A 17,780-nucleotide genomic window follows, 5' to 3' on the forward strand; every position below is an offset into this window, starting at 1 on the left:
CATCCTCCTCCCTCATTCCATGGCATCCACAATTCTACTTTCTGTCTATGAGTTCGACTCCTCTTAGGACCTCATAAAAGTGGAGTCATATAGTATTTGTCCTTTTATGACTGGTTAATTTCACTCAGCATAATGTATTTAAGGGTCATTCATGTTGTAGCATGTGTGAGAACTTCCTTCCTTTTATTAAAAAAATTAAGTGGTAAGAACACATAATAAAATTTTCCATTGTAACCATTTTCAGTGTGCAGCTCCGTAGTGTTAAGTACATTCACATTGTTGTGCAAATATCCCCAAAACCTTTTTTCATATTCCAAAATTGAAACTCTCCTCCTTCTAAACACTAACTCCTGAATCCCTCTCCTCCCACACCTGGCAACAACCATTCTATTTTCTGTTTCTATGAATTTGACAACATTTTTTTATTTATAAATATATTTTTATTGATTTCAGAGAAGAAGGGAGAGGAAAAGAGAGAGAAAAACATCAATGATGAGAGAGAATTATAGATTGGCTGCCTCCTGAGCACATCCCACTGAGGAATGAGCCCACAGTCCGGGTATGTGCCTTGATCAGAAATTGAACCATGATCTCCTGGTTCATAGATCGATCCTCAACCACTGAGACACATGTGCCTGGCTGAACTTGACTACTTTAGATAGGTCATATAAGTAAAACCATGCAGTAGTTGTCTTTTTCTGACTGGCATCTCTCACTAAGCATAAGGTCAGCAACTCTCTCTCTCCTCTTTCAAATACCTATTTCTCTGTTGTATGTGCAATTCAAATGTCATCTCCTTCTGTCAGGACCTTGACATCCCACAAATACAAGTATCAGATTGGAAATCGTTATGAATATGTTAAGAGCAGTTCAATAAGAAGAAAAGCAATCTACAGAAGGGTGCCAAAAAAGATGGCTATCAAAAAAAGAACAGCTCTCTAGCTCTGTTAATCAATGAGTTAAGTCCCTGGACTCGAGATACCTGGAAAGGAAAAGTTCTAATTCTTTTTTTTTTCTTTATTGATTAAGGTATTACATATGTGTCCTTATCTCCCCATTACCCCCCACCTTCCCACTCATGCCCTCACCCCCCTAATGTCTGTGTCCATTGGTTAGGCTTATATGCATGCATACAAGTCCTTTGGTTGATCTATCCCGCTTACCCCCACCCTCCCCTACCTTCCCTCTGAGGTCTAGTTCTTTTCAGCCAAGAAATGGTAAGTGGGCGACAAGTGGCAGAGTGGGAATATTTATTTGGAGGGGCTTGACCTCTAGTGAAGGATTTCCACATCTGCTTATTAAATATGTATTTACTCACACTTTGTCCTCTAAGATCACTCAGCTGTTGAGGGCTGATGTAGAAATAAAACTTTGCTGAATTAAAAGTTACACAAATGGTAGACTCTATGCAGAGATGGCCCCAATTCTTTATCTGCTTTCACGTCTTTGGCAATGTGACTGTGAGTTCCAGAGGAGTAGTATTTTTCTCCACCTTTGAATCTGGGCTGGACTTAGGATTTTTTTACTTGTTTTGGCCAATAAAGTATGATGGAAGGGACAGTGCGCTTCACCAGGCCTTGGTGCATTTCCACTGCTCTCACTCAGCCATGTGAACACACCCAGGGGGGCCTTCCAGCGAAGGAGAGGACATGCAGACAGAGCTCATTTATTCCAGCCAAGCCTCCCTAGGTCAGTCACCATAGCTGAGCCCCTAATACATTAGAAAGGTCAGCAGAGACACCCCAGCTGACCCACAGCTGACAGCAGACTCATGAGGAGACCAGCAGAGATCAGAACACCACCGCACTACACAAACCCATTGGAAAATAAAGGAATAATAAACCATTTGCTTTTAGGATGGCTTGTTATATAGCAATAGTGAATTGATAGTATAATCAAAGCAAAAAGAACTGAGGTAAATTATAATAATCTGCTACTTCTTACTTTTGGCATTTGTGCTGATATTTGAGGACAGCACTCACAATCATACTGTAATTCCAATGCATTTTAGATAACTCTATGAAAGTTACTCCATTGAGGTTCCCTTCCAGGCAGTCAAGACAGGATGGAAGGACATGCACGTTTGGGCAAGAAAATCTGCACATAACTGGGCAGGATTCATCCTTTGATCGTAAAGATTGAAAATATTGCCCTCGTCTGTTTGGCTCATTATATAGAGCATCGACCTGGGGACTGAAGGGTCCCAGGTTCGATTCCAGTAAAGGAATGCCCATGTTTCAGGCTCAGTCCCCATTAGGGGAGTGCAGAAGGCAGCCAATTAATGATTCTCTCTCATTATTGATGTTTCTGTCTCTCTCTTCCTCTCCCTTTCTCTCTGAAATAAGTATATATATATATATATATATATATATATATATATATATATTTTTTTTTTTTTTTTTTTTTTTTTTTTAAAGATTGAAGATATTCCTGAGTGTAAAGATGCTTATTGTGTGATAGTGAGATTGTTCACTTATGTTCCCTCTGGTGGATTTGAAAAAATTTAGAAAAGGGAAGATAGTAAATTTAGAACACTAGAAAGAGTCACATTAGTAGGGAGCACATTTAAAGCTTTCAAGGAGCCCTGGCCTGTATGGCTCAGTTGGTTGAGCATCGTCCCATGCACAGAAAGGTTGCTGGTTCTATTCCAGTCAGGGCACATTTCCAGATTTTGTATTGGATCCACAATTTTAATGTGTATGGGATACAACTGATCAATATTTCTCTCTCATATGGATGTTTCTCTCTTCTTCTCTCACTCCCCTGCTCACTTTCAAAAAATTATATAAAAAGAAAGTTTTATAGCAAAAACAATGAGATAGTTCATAAAAACATCATAAAATATTCTACTTAATCTTTCACTCCAATGAATAAAGCGCCTTACACATGGACAGTATATTCCACACTTTATTAAGTACACAAATGCCATGAAAATAGTTTTGTATAGTAAAATATTGTACGGCTATTATTGCTTCATAACATTTAAGGTCATCTCTGACTCTAACCATATAAGAGTGTATTTCATTGTAGACTCTTCTTGGAAACATGTGTCTGATAGTCAATTTCTGCCAGGGGCTATGGTAGGCATGTGGACATGCAGATGAATAATAGAATGAAAAGATAAAACCAGGAGATCAGCTATAAATCATACTAGCATGTTAAAGTCTACATTATCAAGAAGAGCAGTATAGGTAGTGCTATAGAAAATAATGATGAACAAATAAGTGAAAACTGTGGTCTCAGATTTTCCTCTACAATAAAATTATACAAATGACCATGGTATCCAAGTATAATTTTGTCCATAAAGGTAGTATAATTCATGAAAATTCTTTCAGTAAAACAATAGAAAAATTACTTGGAATTAAATATGACATAAGATAATAAACATCACTAAAGTAATTCATGTTAACCTATGAGATAACTGAGAATTTAAAATTACATCTAGTCCAAAGATTGACTTTATTTGTGTCAGAATTGCTGGCTCTGAGGATTTGCACTCTGCATTCCTGGGCAATTCTTCAGCCTAGTACAGCTGGCCCTTGAAGAGCTTACCTGCCAAGGAATCTTTGCAGGGCCCCTTTTATGTCCTTGTTCCTCAGACTGTAGATGAAGGGGTTCAGCATGGGTGTGACTACGGTGTACATCACCGAGGCTGTTGCACTTGAGTGTGAGCTCTGGGAAGCAGCAGAGCTGAGGTAAACACCTAGGACTGTACCATAAAATAAGGAGACAACTGAGAGGTGAGATGCACAGGTAGAAAATGCTTTATACTTCCCCTGAACTGAAGGGATTCCACGTATGGAGGAAATGATCTTAGAGTAAGAGTAAAGGATCCCAGCAAGGGGACCAACACATAGCAGCACAGCTGAAGAATACATTAGAATATTGTTAAGAAAGTTGTCAGAACAGGCAAGTTGGAGCACCTGATTGAGTTCACAGAAAAAGTGGGGGATTTCCAAGTCTGAGCAGAAGGACAGCCTCAATACCATTAAGCTATGTAGCAAGGAAACCATGGCACTCATGATCCAGGACACCAGAGCCAGCAGTCCACAGAGCCGGGGGTTCATGATGACTGTGTAGTACAGTGGGTGGCAGATGGCCACAAACCGGTCATAGGCCATCATGGACAGGATAAAGTTGTCCAACACTGCAAAGAGTATGAAAAAATACATCTGTGTGATGCAGCCTTCATAGGTGATGACTCTGCTCTGTGTCTGGATGTTCCACAGCATCTTTGGGATGGTGGTGGAGGTGAAACAGATGTCTACCAAGGACAGGTTGGAGAGGAAGAAGTACATGGGCGTGTGGAGGTGAGAGTCTGAGGTGACGGCCAGGATGATAAGCAGGTTTCCAAACACAGTGATCAGGTACATGGAGAGGAAAAGCCCAAATATGAGGGGCTGTAGTTCCAGTGCCTGTGAAAGTCCCAGAAGAAGGAATGCTGAAATTTGGGTATCATTGCCTGGTTCCATGTGTCAGAGGTGACTAGCAGAAAATAGAAAAATGAATAACTAAATGTCACATTAGCAAGCATTTGTACCTGAGAATCAATGACACATTTATGTTTTAGAATCAGGAAAATTATTTCCATTTTTGCTGTGTGATTTGGTCTTCATAATGGTATCTCCATTGTCATTTGTTATTAGAATTTCCATTTCCATCAACCTAGTCTTCAAACATAATGTATATTTCTGTTTTACTGCGGATATCTTGCATGCATTTATGGAATATATATTGACCATAGACCATGTTCTGGGCACTGTTCAGAGTATGGGATGCTGAAAAAACAGTCTCTATACACAAATAATGGAGAAAGAACATTATCAATTAAAAAATAATAAAACAGATCCAATGGTGCAGCTGCAAAAACAAAAAGTAAATCACATTCAATGGAGAAAGTGGTTACATGGTGCTCTCTTTTATAGTGTTTAGCCATGACAGGCAAACAGAGGACACTTAACAGATAACTCATGGAAGACTAAGTGGGCGACTGAGATGGAAGTGTTTGCCGGGCAGAAGGTGCAGCCAGTGCAAAGGCCCTGAGGAAGAAGATTGTTTAGAAAATCAGGACTCAAAATGAGCCCAAGTGTCAAGGGGAATGAGCATGGCAGAGCAGGATCAGAGATGATGTCAGAGGATATTAAGAAACAAGGTGGCCTGCATTTTCCTCCTGTTACTTCAAGTCATGGAAGGTGCCTTGTGCACACTATGTAAATGTTGCACTTTATTAATCTGCATCTTGTGAATTGAAAAGGTTCTCCTCCTTAGTATCTCCTCCAGGTAATAGAGTCACCTTGGAATATATCAGTCCAGGCACCCCTGCTCTGAGGCCTGCTCTCAGTTTATAAGGTATACACACACACACACACACACACACACACACACACACACACACACAATGCAGAACACATGGACTCTTCATCGGTGTTATTTCCATGTCCTTCTTCCTTCCACACTATGTAGGCTATGAGCAGATACAAGTCAAGGTGTCCAGATCAAGTAGCATTTCCAAAAAGAATTTAGAAATAGTATTTAGATATTGTTGTAGTAAGCCTTCTTGGACAAATAAGCTTTGGGATTCATGTTGCTATGCACATTTTCTGACCTATAGTTGAAGAAATATAAGCAATAGTTTAAATGAACATAGAGGTAGAGAAAGCAATGACAGGGATATTAAGAATGAGAAAGATTAAATTAGCTCAGGTAGTCCCTGGGAGGCAATGAGTAAGAAAAATTTTCTTTGGATTCTGGAACATTTTCAACCCTAATTGCACACCCTTTAAAGCCAAGCAAAATTAATAAGGAGAAATATTAATTTGACTAAAATACAAAGGCAGATACTATGGACACAGAGAGTAGGGAGTGAGGGCATGTGCTGGGGGGTGGGAATGACCAGGGAGAGGTCAATGGGGGAAACAGGAGACCTATGTAATACTTTAAACAATAAACAACTAAATAAAAACTTATAAATAAAATATAATATATATATAGATATATATATATATATATATATATATATATATATATGCTTTTATATATATATAATATATATATATATATATATGATGTAACTACTCCAAGTGAAAACTGACCAAAAAATTAACCAATAACTCCCAAAAGGAAATATATAAAAGCATCACAGGTTGGATATTTTTAATGACAAGCAGTAGAAGACTGGTTTTTCCTATGCCTCTTCTGTATGTATTTGACCAGTACATTTTTATATGGTTGATGATAGATGAGAGAAGCCCTTTCTCACTTTTCTTATGAGGCATTTCTGTTTTTCTTGGACTTTGGGTTTTGAACTCATCTTTTTACAAATCAATGGGCATAGTCTAATTCTGGTTGTGGTCTTTATCCAACATGCAAAGGCCTCCCAGGGCATGAACAGTTAGTCCTGTACATGACATGACGATCCATCATTCTACACTGAGTAACTTTCCTCATGATTTAAGCCTGATCACATTGTCATGCAAACATTTATTTCATTGTACTCTGTCTTCACCATCACAGTGCCAGATCCAGACAAGCAGTGCTTCACCTGTTTTGTTCACCTTTGTATTTTCATAAATCTTTGTGAATATATGTGCACTTATATAGGCAAACCTTTAAGTAAAAGTGAAGTTATAAAATCAAAGGCAAGACAGAGAGAATGAATCCTGGTTAAACAGAGTGGATTTCAAGTAACTGTATTAAAGAAAATTGAGTGGAACATCAAAAACTAACCAAAACAAGATGTAATGAATAGCAATAATTTAGGGTTTCAAACACAAATTAGCAGTCAAATTGGCAGTGGCATAGGTATAGAAGATAATCTATAATGTTTCTAGAAATTGTGACAAACAGCAGATGCTCCATTGTTATTTGTTGAGTGAATCAGGAATTAGGTCCAATTTATAAGTACATTGAACACATGTTAAGGTTGCATTTCAGTATTTGGAAACATTGAATTGTTGAATAAAAACTGGAAAAATATCAACCTAGAAGAAAATGACATTATTCTCCTACCTCAGACACATCATAAAAAATCAGAGGGATTGCCTACTCAATGTTAAGTGTAACCAGTTCAGTTGAAATGATAGAAAACTGCATATTAATACATGTGGGAAGGTGAAACCATTGTAATTAAGTCAGCAGACTTAGAAGCAATGAGACAGACATATTTAACTAAATAAAAAGTATGGCCAAAATATCCCCCAAAGTCAACTGAGAAATAATATTTTATATTTATTTTAATTTTTTATTTTAAATTCCATAGAATTTATTGGGGTATCACTGGTTAACAAAATTGCATAGTATTCAGGTGTACATTTCTATAATATATCATATGTATATGTGTTCATCATCCCTAATCAAGTCTCTTCTCATCATTGTTTATCTCCAAGTTTATCTCCTCTACCTCCCCTACCATAATAATGTTTAGAAATCATTTAAAAGACTGATCATGAAAAAATAATAGGCATATAAAATAATATTCAAATTAACAAGACCATCAAATATACAAATCTTTAATCAAACTCAGAAAAAGTTCAGAAAAAAATTAAAAACATTTCACATCTCTCAGCCTGGGGAAAACTTAAAAAAGTGTCACATTGACTGGGATTGGAACTTGTACCAGTAAACGGGTAACAAAGGGGAACTCTATTTTTTTTTTCTGGTAGAACTGTAAAGTGTTACAACATTAGGAAACCAATTTGAAGACAGCTATAAATATTGCAAGTACATACATTCTTTAAGTCGTGGTTTCTTAGTCTCTGCACTATTGATATTCTGGGCTAGATCATTGTCTGTGGTGTGGTCTCTCCTATGCATCCTTGGACTCTACCTACACTTTCCATGTGACAGACAAATGTCTCTGAACATTGCTGACTGTCCCTTAGGGGCACAATGCTGCCACTGGTGGAGAACCAGAATTTTAATGTAACAACCTCAGAATATTTTTGTATAATTGTTATAGTAGCAATGCATTGAGAAAGTACTGTTTAATGGTTTGATTTGGTGTCATACAACAGGGAAGCTGGGTATGAGCCTAAGCAGTGATCACGGACAACGGGGGGATGGGGGCATCGGTGTGGAGGGGTTTGGGATGGGAATGGGGAGGGGGTTGAGGACAAATATGTGATAACTTAATTAATAGAGTAATTAAAAAAATAAAAATAAATAAAAGAAAAAAATAAAAAGAGAGAAAGTACTGTTTATGGAAGGTTTTCAAGTGTGAATAACAGCCATTAAATAAAATATTATGTGCATGTAGTAATAATGAATTGGCATCACATTAGTTGACTGGAGGAAAGGTTATAACGTATTGTTGAGTAAAAAGGAAGAGTGTGCACATAGGAAAAAAGAGTGTACAACACATAAAGAGGATTTCTGATGGGCACAGGATGATACTTATGCATTTGTACAAGTGCATATGAGTGTATATGTATGCAGAACTCAGAAGAGAAGTTTTTTTAAAACTAAGAATTTGTGAAATACAAATTATCAAAGGAATGAAATTAGGTTAAGTATAGTAGTTACAAAAGAGCTGTATGAAACAAAATTAAGTGAGAATCAAATTAATCTAGATAAAGGAAGTTAATAATAATAACATAATAACATCTACATGGCCACTAATTCCAAATTAAATTTCCAATAAATTTGAAATAAAAGAATACTATATAATGGCTTTTTAAAAAATATATTTTTGGGAAAAATATAAAAAATATATTTTATTGATTTCAGAGATGAAAGAAGAGAGAGAGAGAGATAGAAACATCAATGATGAGAGATAGTCATTGACTGCCTGCCCCCCTGCACACCCAACAATGGGGATCAAGCCTGTAACCCAGGCCCTAACCAGGAATCACACCATGACCTCCTGGTTCAACCGCTGTCAATGCTGGCCAGGCTAGAATGGATTTAAATTTGGAGGAAAGCAGTATCTAAGTTATAGTTTCTTCTTATTTAAAGATATTGGATTCAAATATGCTAATAAAGGTGAAGTTAATCTTTAGTAAATACAAAAGAGAATGCCTTCCAGAGGATGGTAGAAGATGATGCATGTTTGTAAATAGAGCTAACAACAAAAGGCCAAAAGAACAAAAAGGAGAAAATGGAGATGTGGAACAAGTTGGCAATGTGTGTAGGGTTTTTTATTAGCACTACATACACAGAAAAACATTCACTTTCCTTTTTGTTGAAATAAAGGATGCAAAAGTAAAAAGTATAAAAGTAAGAGCTAAATATTTTCATTAAGAAAAGTAAAATTGTCAGGTCAATCGGGGAAAAAGAAGACACATGTAAAACTTTAGACAATAAAAAAAATAACAGTAAAAATTTATAAGCAATGGAGAGAATACAATATGACTGATGACAGATTTGAGCCCACACTATTAATAAACACAATTGCCCACATATACACACATGAATGTACTCAATCAGGAACAACAAAGTGGGTGAAAGAAACCCCCAATTCCTTATTTAGAAGAATGCAATCCAAAACAGGAATAAAGACACTCTGACCCCACTACACTAACATCAGGACTTTACATACGACTTACAAGAGAGAAAACAAATGAATTACTAACCCACAAATATATTCAGATCACAGGTGATGAAGTAATTGAAAAGTTAAACTATTTAACATACCTCTTGTTAATTATAAAATATATTCTTTTTCATGTGAATTGATTACCAGAGTGAAAGAAGATCCTGTGAAATGTGTGTCGCATGGACTACTGTTGTAAGGTAATTTCTTCAAGAAATATATTGGTCCTGGTTCTTTCTCATCAATGGAAACATAGTTGAATAGATGCCATAATAAAAATAAATTACTGCCCTCACTTAACTGGATATCCTTCCATACCTACTGCTCTATTTTCCTACTCCCTTTAGTTGCAAAACTCACTGTACATTCTACTTTTACTTGAATCACTTTATGCCTCAGATTATCACCTCTAATTGGTCTTCCATCAGTTAATTACCAGCAATTAGTTCACTGTTCACTTCTCCTTTTAGCATCAAAAATCAATCATTAATTAGTTAATCAGGCAAACAAGCAACCATAGGCTGGTGCCTGTCAAGAGACCTCAGGTACATGTGCTTGGCTTTGACTCTCTCTGACCCTTTCCTGTAGTACCTACTGCACCTCTGGACTCACCTGATTGGGAACTCTGAGGGGAAGGTCTTCATGGGAAAGTCCAACCTCATGGATGGGTGATGATGGAGACTGAAGCTCTCTGCCCAGACAAGACAGCAGGAAGGAGGAAAGCACAGGTCTCCTAGACAAACTTAGGATTCCAAAAGCAACAACAGGTCCCATGCAGCCTAAAGTCACACACGCTGAGAGACTGGAGATGAGGATATATTTATAGCTCCCAATGTCTGCTCATTAGGTGCATTTCTGTCTTGTTACTGCAACTTCTAATCACCTGATTTCCCTGTGGGTCTGGACAGAGGAAATATTGTCCTGGAGATTCTGTGTTCCCAAAAGACCAGCTTAGGATTCAAGTGAGTCCAGTTTTTACTAGTTCTTCCGTATAACATTTGTTGGGTTTCAGAGGACTAACATACCAGCATCTTATACCAACCCTGATTTAAAATTTTTCCAAATTTAAGGCTGAGGATGTAGTATAGAATAGAAAACTAGAATCTCCAAATATTGTCTTGTGTTAGGGATACAGGCCCTGATATCTACAGAAAATTGGTATTTTTCTTTTCTACAGGGGAAGAACTAAGTTCCTTTGTTATAAATTTTGAGTGTTTTATAAAGGGCTTCTTGACACATTAGCCAAATGCACTTTGAAGTAAAGATAGTCTCTTCAATAAATGATGCTGGGAAAATTGGAAAGCCACATGCAAACAAATGCAAGTGAATTGCAGTTTGTCTCCTCTATCTTCTTTAAGTTTCTCTTAAGTTTACTTTCAAGATAAAATATCTACACTGATAAAAGGGTAATATGCTAATTAGACTGGACGTCTTCCGGACATCCTTCCAAATGTCCTTCCGGACAAAGCCACGGTGATGGGGGCCGAGGCAGGGGCAATCAGGCCAGCAGGGGAGAGCAGTTAAGGGCAATACGGCTGGCAGGCAGAGGAGGTTAGAGGCAATCAGGCCGGCAGGCAAAGGTGGTTAGGGGCGATCAGGCAGGCAGAGTGGTTAGGGGTGATCAGACAGGCAGGCAAGTGGTTAGGAGTGATCAGGCAGACAGGTAGAGGTGGTTAGGGATGATCAGGCAGACAGGAGAACAGTTAGGGGTGATCAGGCAGGCAGGCAGGCAGGCAGAGTGATTAGGGACAATCAGGCAGGCATGCAGAGTGGTTAGTGGTGGTCAGGCAGACAGGAGAGTGGTTAGGGATGATCAGCCAGGCAGGCAGAGTGGTTAGGGGTGAGCAGGCAGGCAGGCAGGCAAGCAGTTAGGAGCCAGTGGTCCTGGATTCTGAGAGGGTGCAGGCCAGGCTGAGGGGACCCCCCACCCCTGTGCATGAATTTCATGCACAGGGCCTCTAGTATTAAGTAATTTGCTTGTAGGATGGCTTGTCACACAGCAATAGCCTACTGATACAATAATTAAGAGAAATATAAGTGAGGACAGTAGTTATCTTCTGTTGATTATTATCCACAGTAATTCTTTTTTTCCTGAATTATAAACTGTTTTTAATTAACTGATAAATACTGAACTTTGTAGCCTATAACAAATAATACATCTCCTCTTTAAGGTCTCATGGAACATTGACAAAAGTCAGTTAACTTCTTAGTCACACATTTCAAAACATCAGAAGAAAAAAGTTAAAATATATTATCTAACTACAAGGCCATAAAATTCAACTAAAGAAAAATTTTGGGGGAATTTTTAAAGCAATCTCCTCAATTACAACTTGGTCAAAAGAGAACTATTCAAACTACTATTTTAAAGATTACAATGAGCCCAGCCGGTGTGTGTTAACCCATGAACCTGGAGGTCATGGTTCGATTGGTTTGATTCCTGGTCAGGGCACATACCTCGGCCTCCAACTTGATCCCCAGGAAGGGGCATGCTGGAGGCAGCCCACCAATGATTTTCTCTCATCATTGACGTTTCTGTCTCTCTGTCCCTCTCCCTTCCTCTGAAATCATTACAAATATATTTAGAAAAAAAAATGATAACAATGACAGCTCTATGTCAAAACTCAGGGTGTGATCAATGTTGTACTCAGTTGAAACATATCCTTAACAAAATAAGTCAGTCAGAGAAGATAAATATCACATGATCTCACTCATTAGTGGAATATAATCTCTCTATATAAAAGGCTAATATGCAAATAGACCAAACAGCAGAACAACCAAACAACTGGTTGCTATGACATGCACTGATCATTAGTGGGTGCAGGGAATATGGCAGGCGTCGGCAGCAGGCAGCAGAGCATGGAACATGGCGGGCATCTGCCTCAGTGGGAAGTGTAGGTGAGCAGGGGCACCAGAACAAGGTGGGGCACTGGTCGCTGTCATCAGTTGAGCCTCTGGTGGTTACTGAAAATTCTTTGCTCCCTTGTGCCACAGTCCTGCCCGGCACTCACACCTGCTACCAGCCCCACTTGCCCCTGAGGGCTTCTCCACCTCCCCTGCTCCTGAGGGTCAATCAGGTCTGGCAGCCACCACTCATCCCGGCTGATGGTGCTGGCCCCACTCGCACTCACTGCTGGCACCAGCCCCAATCGCTCCACTCCGTCAGCGGGTGCAAGCAGGGCTAGCACCATCAGTGTGTGGGAGCGGCAGTGGCAGGAGTGGGGCTGCTGGCATACAGGGGACCTGGGGCCAGGAGCGGGTGTGGAAGATGGGCCAAGACCCACCCCTGTGCTCAACACAGCCTCACGGCCCACAGTTCCTTTAAAGATGCAAGAATTTGTGCACTGGGCCCATAGTGAGCAACATAAACTGATGAACAAAAATAGAACCAGAGTCATAGAAGCAATAAACAGACTGTCAAACCTATGAGGGAAAGCAAGGGGTGAGGGGTTAAGAGACCCTCCAAAGGACTTCTTCGCATGTATATGAGCATAACCACTGGACACAGACAATAGGGGGATGAGGGCATGTGCTGGGATGGGGGGCAACTGGGGAGAGGTCGATGGGGAGGAAAGAATCTATACTAATAATCTATACTAATAAAAGGGTAATATGAAAATTGGTCAGGACCCCCTCACAGTAACAATCGAACAGCAGGCTGCATGGAGTGACAAGACCGGCAGGGGGGTTAGTAAGGGACGACCAAATGACTGAACAGTGGGCTGCATGGTGTGACCAGGCCGGCAGGGGGGGCAGTGAGAGATGACCAAATGACTGAACAGCAGGCTGCGTGGGGCGACCAAGCTGGCAGGGGTGGGGGGGGGGGCAGTGAGGGGCAACCGGGCCAGCAGTGGGGGGCAGTGAGGGGTGACCAGGCTGGCAGAGGGGGGAAGTTGGTAGTGACTAGGGCAGTGGGGGGGCCAGTAAGGGGCGATCAGGCTGGCAGGGGCGGGGGGGCAGTTGGGGGTGAGCAGGCCAGCAGAGGAGGGCAGTTGGGGGCAACCAGGCTGGTGGGGGGGGCAGTAAGGGGCAACCAGGCCAGCAGGTAGGTGAGCAGTTAGGAGCCAGCAGTCCTGGATTGTGAGAGGGATGTACAACTGCCAGTTTAGGCCCAATCCCTGGGACAGCAGTTGAACATCCCCCGAGGGGTCCCAGATTGGAGAGGGTGCAGGCTGGGCTGAGGGGGACCCCCCCCATGCACGAATTTCATGCACCAGGCCTCTAGTACTTATGTAATACTTTAAACAATAGAGAATTTAATTTAGAAAAATATATATTGTTAAAAATTTTAGTTAAAAAAGTAAAGCATGAAATTAAATTGAATTCATTAAAAGAACAACAACAAAAAAAAACTTCAGGAAAGCAGATTACGTTTATAACAAAGACAGGAATTAATAGATTTGAAAGCAGAAAAACAGAATTTATAAATCCAAACCATACTTATATCTAATAAATATAATCAAGAAAAGAAGTTAGAAAACACAAACAAAATTAGAAATTTTAAGGGAGAAGAATGTTTCATGTGCACTTGAGAATAATGTATATTCTGCAGCTTTTGGATGAAATGTTCTTTAATATCAATTAAATCCATCTGATCTAGTGTGTCATTAAGGTCACTGTTTCCTTTTTAATTTTTTGTCTGGAAGATCTATCCAGTGTAGTCAGTGGGGTGTTAAAGTCCACTACTATGATTGCATTGCTGTCTATCTCTCCCTAAGTCCTGCAAGTGTTATTATATATTTAGGTGCTCCAATATTGGTTGCATATATGTTTACCAGGGTTACATCCGCTTCTTGGATTGATCTCTTTATTATTATGTAGTATCATTCTTTGTCTCTTATTATGGCCTTTGTTTTGAAGTATAGCTTCTCAGATATAAGTATTGTTTCCCTTGCTTTTATTTTGCATGGAATATATTTTTCCATCTCTTCACTTTCATCCTGTGAGTCTTTTGTTCTGTATTGGGTCTCTTGTAGACAGCATATATATGCTTTATATTTTCTTAACCATTCAGCTACCCTATGTTTTTTGATTGAATTATTTAACCTATTTACATTTAAGGTTACTATTTCTAGGTACTTATTTATTGCCACTTTTATTCTTTACACCTATGTTCTCTCACTTCATCTTCTTACAGCAGTCTCTTTAAGATTTCTTATAATGCTGGTTTGTGTTAATAAACTCCTTTAGTGTGTTTTTTTCCTTGTTTGTTTGTTTCTTTGTTGGTTTGGTGATGGTGGTGGTTTTGGTTTGGGAAGCTCTTTATTTCACCTTCAATTTTAAATGATAGTCTTACTGGATAGAGGAGTCTTGTTTAGCATTTCTTCTTTTTCATTCCTTTGAATACTTCATGCCATTCCCTTCTGGCCTAGAGTGTTTCTGTTGATAAATAAGCTAACAGTCTTATGGGAACTCCCTTGTAGGTAACTGTCTCTCTCTTGCTGCACTTAAGAATCTTTCTTTGTCTTTAATGTTTGCCATTTAATTATGATGTGTCTTGGTGCAATTCACTTTGGGTTCATCTTCATTGGAACTCTGTGTTTCCTCAACTTTGTGACTTTTATCTTCACAGGGTTATATAAGTTTTCTGTCATTATTTCTTCAAGCAGGTTCTTGATCCCTTGCTCATTTTCTTCTGCTTCTACCAACCCTATGATGCAGATGTTGTTATGTTTCATATTGTCCCAAAGATCTCTTCACCTGTTCTCATGCTTTTAAAGTATTTTTCTTGAGGGGGAAACCAAGATGGAAGCACAGGTAAACACCTAAACTGCTTCCTCACACAACAATTTCAAAACTACAACTAAAAGACAAAACGTCTATCACCCAGAACCACGAGAAAGCTGGCTGAGTGAAAGTTCTACAACTAGAAGGAAAGATAAAAGAGCATTGAGACATGCACAAGTGTTTAAAGCTGAGGTACGGAGGCATGCAAATCGGGCTGGCAGCTGGTGACTGAGTGCACTGTTTTTTTCATCCCGAAGGGAGACAAGCTCTCGATTACTCTGAACTTCAGTTTCTGGGGAGACCCTGGGGACCCAAACTCCTATGGGGAGAAGCTGGACTGTCTGCCATCGGGTCAGAAAGTGAGGTTGGCTTTCTTGCAGAGGTGTGTGCAAAAATAATTGTTTATTGCGCTGGGGTGTGGGGAACGGGGATTGGAAACACAGAGTTGCAGAGATAGTTGATTGGCAGCCATCACTATTTGCCACACCCTAGCCTAGGGACTCCCTAAGACTCCACCCTGCACAATCTACAAACCCACCCAAGCTCCACGCAGCAGCTTTTGCATATAAATGGCCTGCCCTATAGCAGCTTAACCTAACAAACTGAAGCTCTGGTCAGACAGCTCCAAAACCTCCAAACTCCAAGCAAAGAGGAAAAAACTGTACTTTTCGCTGGGTGGCTTCAGACAGTAGCTGACCTGCACCCTATTGAAGATCCAGAAGCCAGTGTACCTAGTGGTCAGTGTGAGACGACACCAGATTTCAACTTCTCACATCCATAAGTGACACATTCAAGAGGTAGCCTCAGTGAGCACCAAAGCCCCACTGAAACAAGTCCTGCCCCATAAGCGTGTCTCCAGCACAGCAGTTCTTCCATTATAGACACAGCAGATCCTCACAGCCAATTGGCCTGGAGGTCAATTCCTCCCAGTGTACCAACAGCAATCAAGGCTTAACTACAACAAGACTTTGCACTCAGCCCACAAAGGAGTGCACCAAGAGTGTCCACCTCAGGTGATAGGGGAGGCTGAACCACTGTGCCCTATAGGTCACCTACCACAGAAAACCACTCCATCAAAACAGGGAAGCAGCAAAATGTGGAGACAAAGAAACATGTCACGAATGAAAGAAATGGAGGAAAGCAAAATACTGGACATAGAGTTCAAAACCACATTTATAAGGTTATTCAAGAATCTTCTAAAAACCGCCGAGAAATTTGATGAGACCTCCGAGGAGCTTAGTGAGACTTTCAAGGACCTTAATGAGAATGCCAAAAAAAAAATGGAAAAGGACCAGTGATAAATTAAGCATACACTGTCTGAAATAAAGAATATACAGAAATTCAACTGTAGATCAAAGGATCCCAAGAATCAAACCAAAGATCTGAAATATGAGGAAACAAAAAACACCCAATGAGAAAAACAAAAAGAAAAAAGAATCCAAAAATATGAAGATAGTGTAATGAGCCACTGGGACAACTTTAAGCATACCAACATCCGAATTATTGGGGTGTCAGAAGAAGAGAGACAGCAAAATATTGAAAACCTATTAGAAAAAATGACAGAAAACTTTCCCTACCTGGTGAAAGAAATAGACTTACAAGTCCAGGAAGCACACAGAACCCCAAATAAGAGGAATCCAAAGAGGACCACACCAAGACACATCATAATTAAAATGCCAAGAGCAAAAGACAAAGAGAGAATCTTGAAAGCAGCAAGAGAAAAACAGTTAGTTACCTACAAGGGAGTACCGATATGACTGTCAGCTGATTTCTCAACAGAAACTATGCATGCCAGAAGGGATTGGCAAGAAATATTCAAAGTGATGAACAGCAAGAACCTACAACCAAGATTACTCTACCCAGCAAAGCTATCATTCAGAATTGAAGGTCAGATAAAGAGCTTCACAGACAAGAAAAAGCTAAAGGAGTTCATCACCACCAAACCAGGATTATGTGAAATGCTGAAGGGTATTCTTTAAGAAGAGGAAGAAGAAGAAGAAGGTAAAGATAAAAATTATGAACAACAAAATGACAACAAATGCATACCTACCAACAAGTGAATCTAAAAATCAAGTGAATAAAAATTCTGATGAACAGAATGGACTGATGAATATAATAGAATCAGGGACATAGAAAGGGAGTGGACTGAGAATTCTCAGGGGGAAGGGGGTATGAGGGGTGCAGGAAGAGATTGGACAAAAATCTTACACCTATGGATGAAGACAGTGGTGGGGAGTAAGGGCATGGCGTGGGGTGGGGAATCAGGTGGAGGGGAGCTCTAGGGGAGGGGGTAAAGAGCAACGCCTGTAATAATCTGAACAATAAAGATTTATTTTTAAAAAGTATTTTTCTTTTTGATGTGCTGATTGACTTATATTTTATACCTTGTTTTCTAATTCTCTGGTTCAATTCTCTGCTTTTTCTAACCTACTGTTAATTCCTTCCAGTGTATTCTTTATTTCAGCTATGTCATTCTTTATTTCAGCTATGTCATTCTTCATTTCCAACTGGTTGTTTTTCATGGTTT

At 39.6% G+C, this 17,780-nt stretch overlaps 1 protein-coding gene across 1 annotated transcript; it reads right to left on the reverse strand.

Moving 5' to 3' along the window:
• Positions 1-3,548: 3,548 nt before the first annotated feature.
• Positions 3,549-4,478, reverse strand: LOC129149285 (olfactory receptor 7A5-like). Its single transcript, XM_054716866.1, has one exon. The coding sequence runs from the start codon at positions 4,470-4,472 to the stop codon at positions 3,549-3,551; it is 924 nt and encodes a 307-aa protein (XP_054572841.1). The 5' UTR covers positions 4,473-4,478.
• Positions 4,479-17,780: the final 13,302 nt, after the last annotated feature.

This window comes from Eptesicus fuscus, chromosome 6 (genome assembly GCF_027574615.1).
Source record: "Eptesicus fuscus isolate TK198812 chromosome 6, DD_ASM_mEF_20220401, whole genome shotgun sequence".
NCBI classification, from domain to species: Eukaryota; Metazoa; Chordata; class Mammalia; order Chiroptera; family Vespertilionidae; genus Eptesicus; species Eptesicus fuscus.

Bases quoted from the DNA above. Each gene is read 5' to 3' on its own strand.
- LOC129149285 (XM_054716866.1), bottom strand. From the start codon at position 4,472: ATGGAACCAGGCAATGATACCCAAATTTCAGCATTCCTTCTTCTGGGA.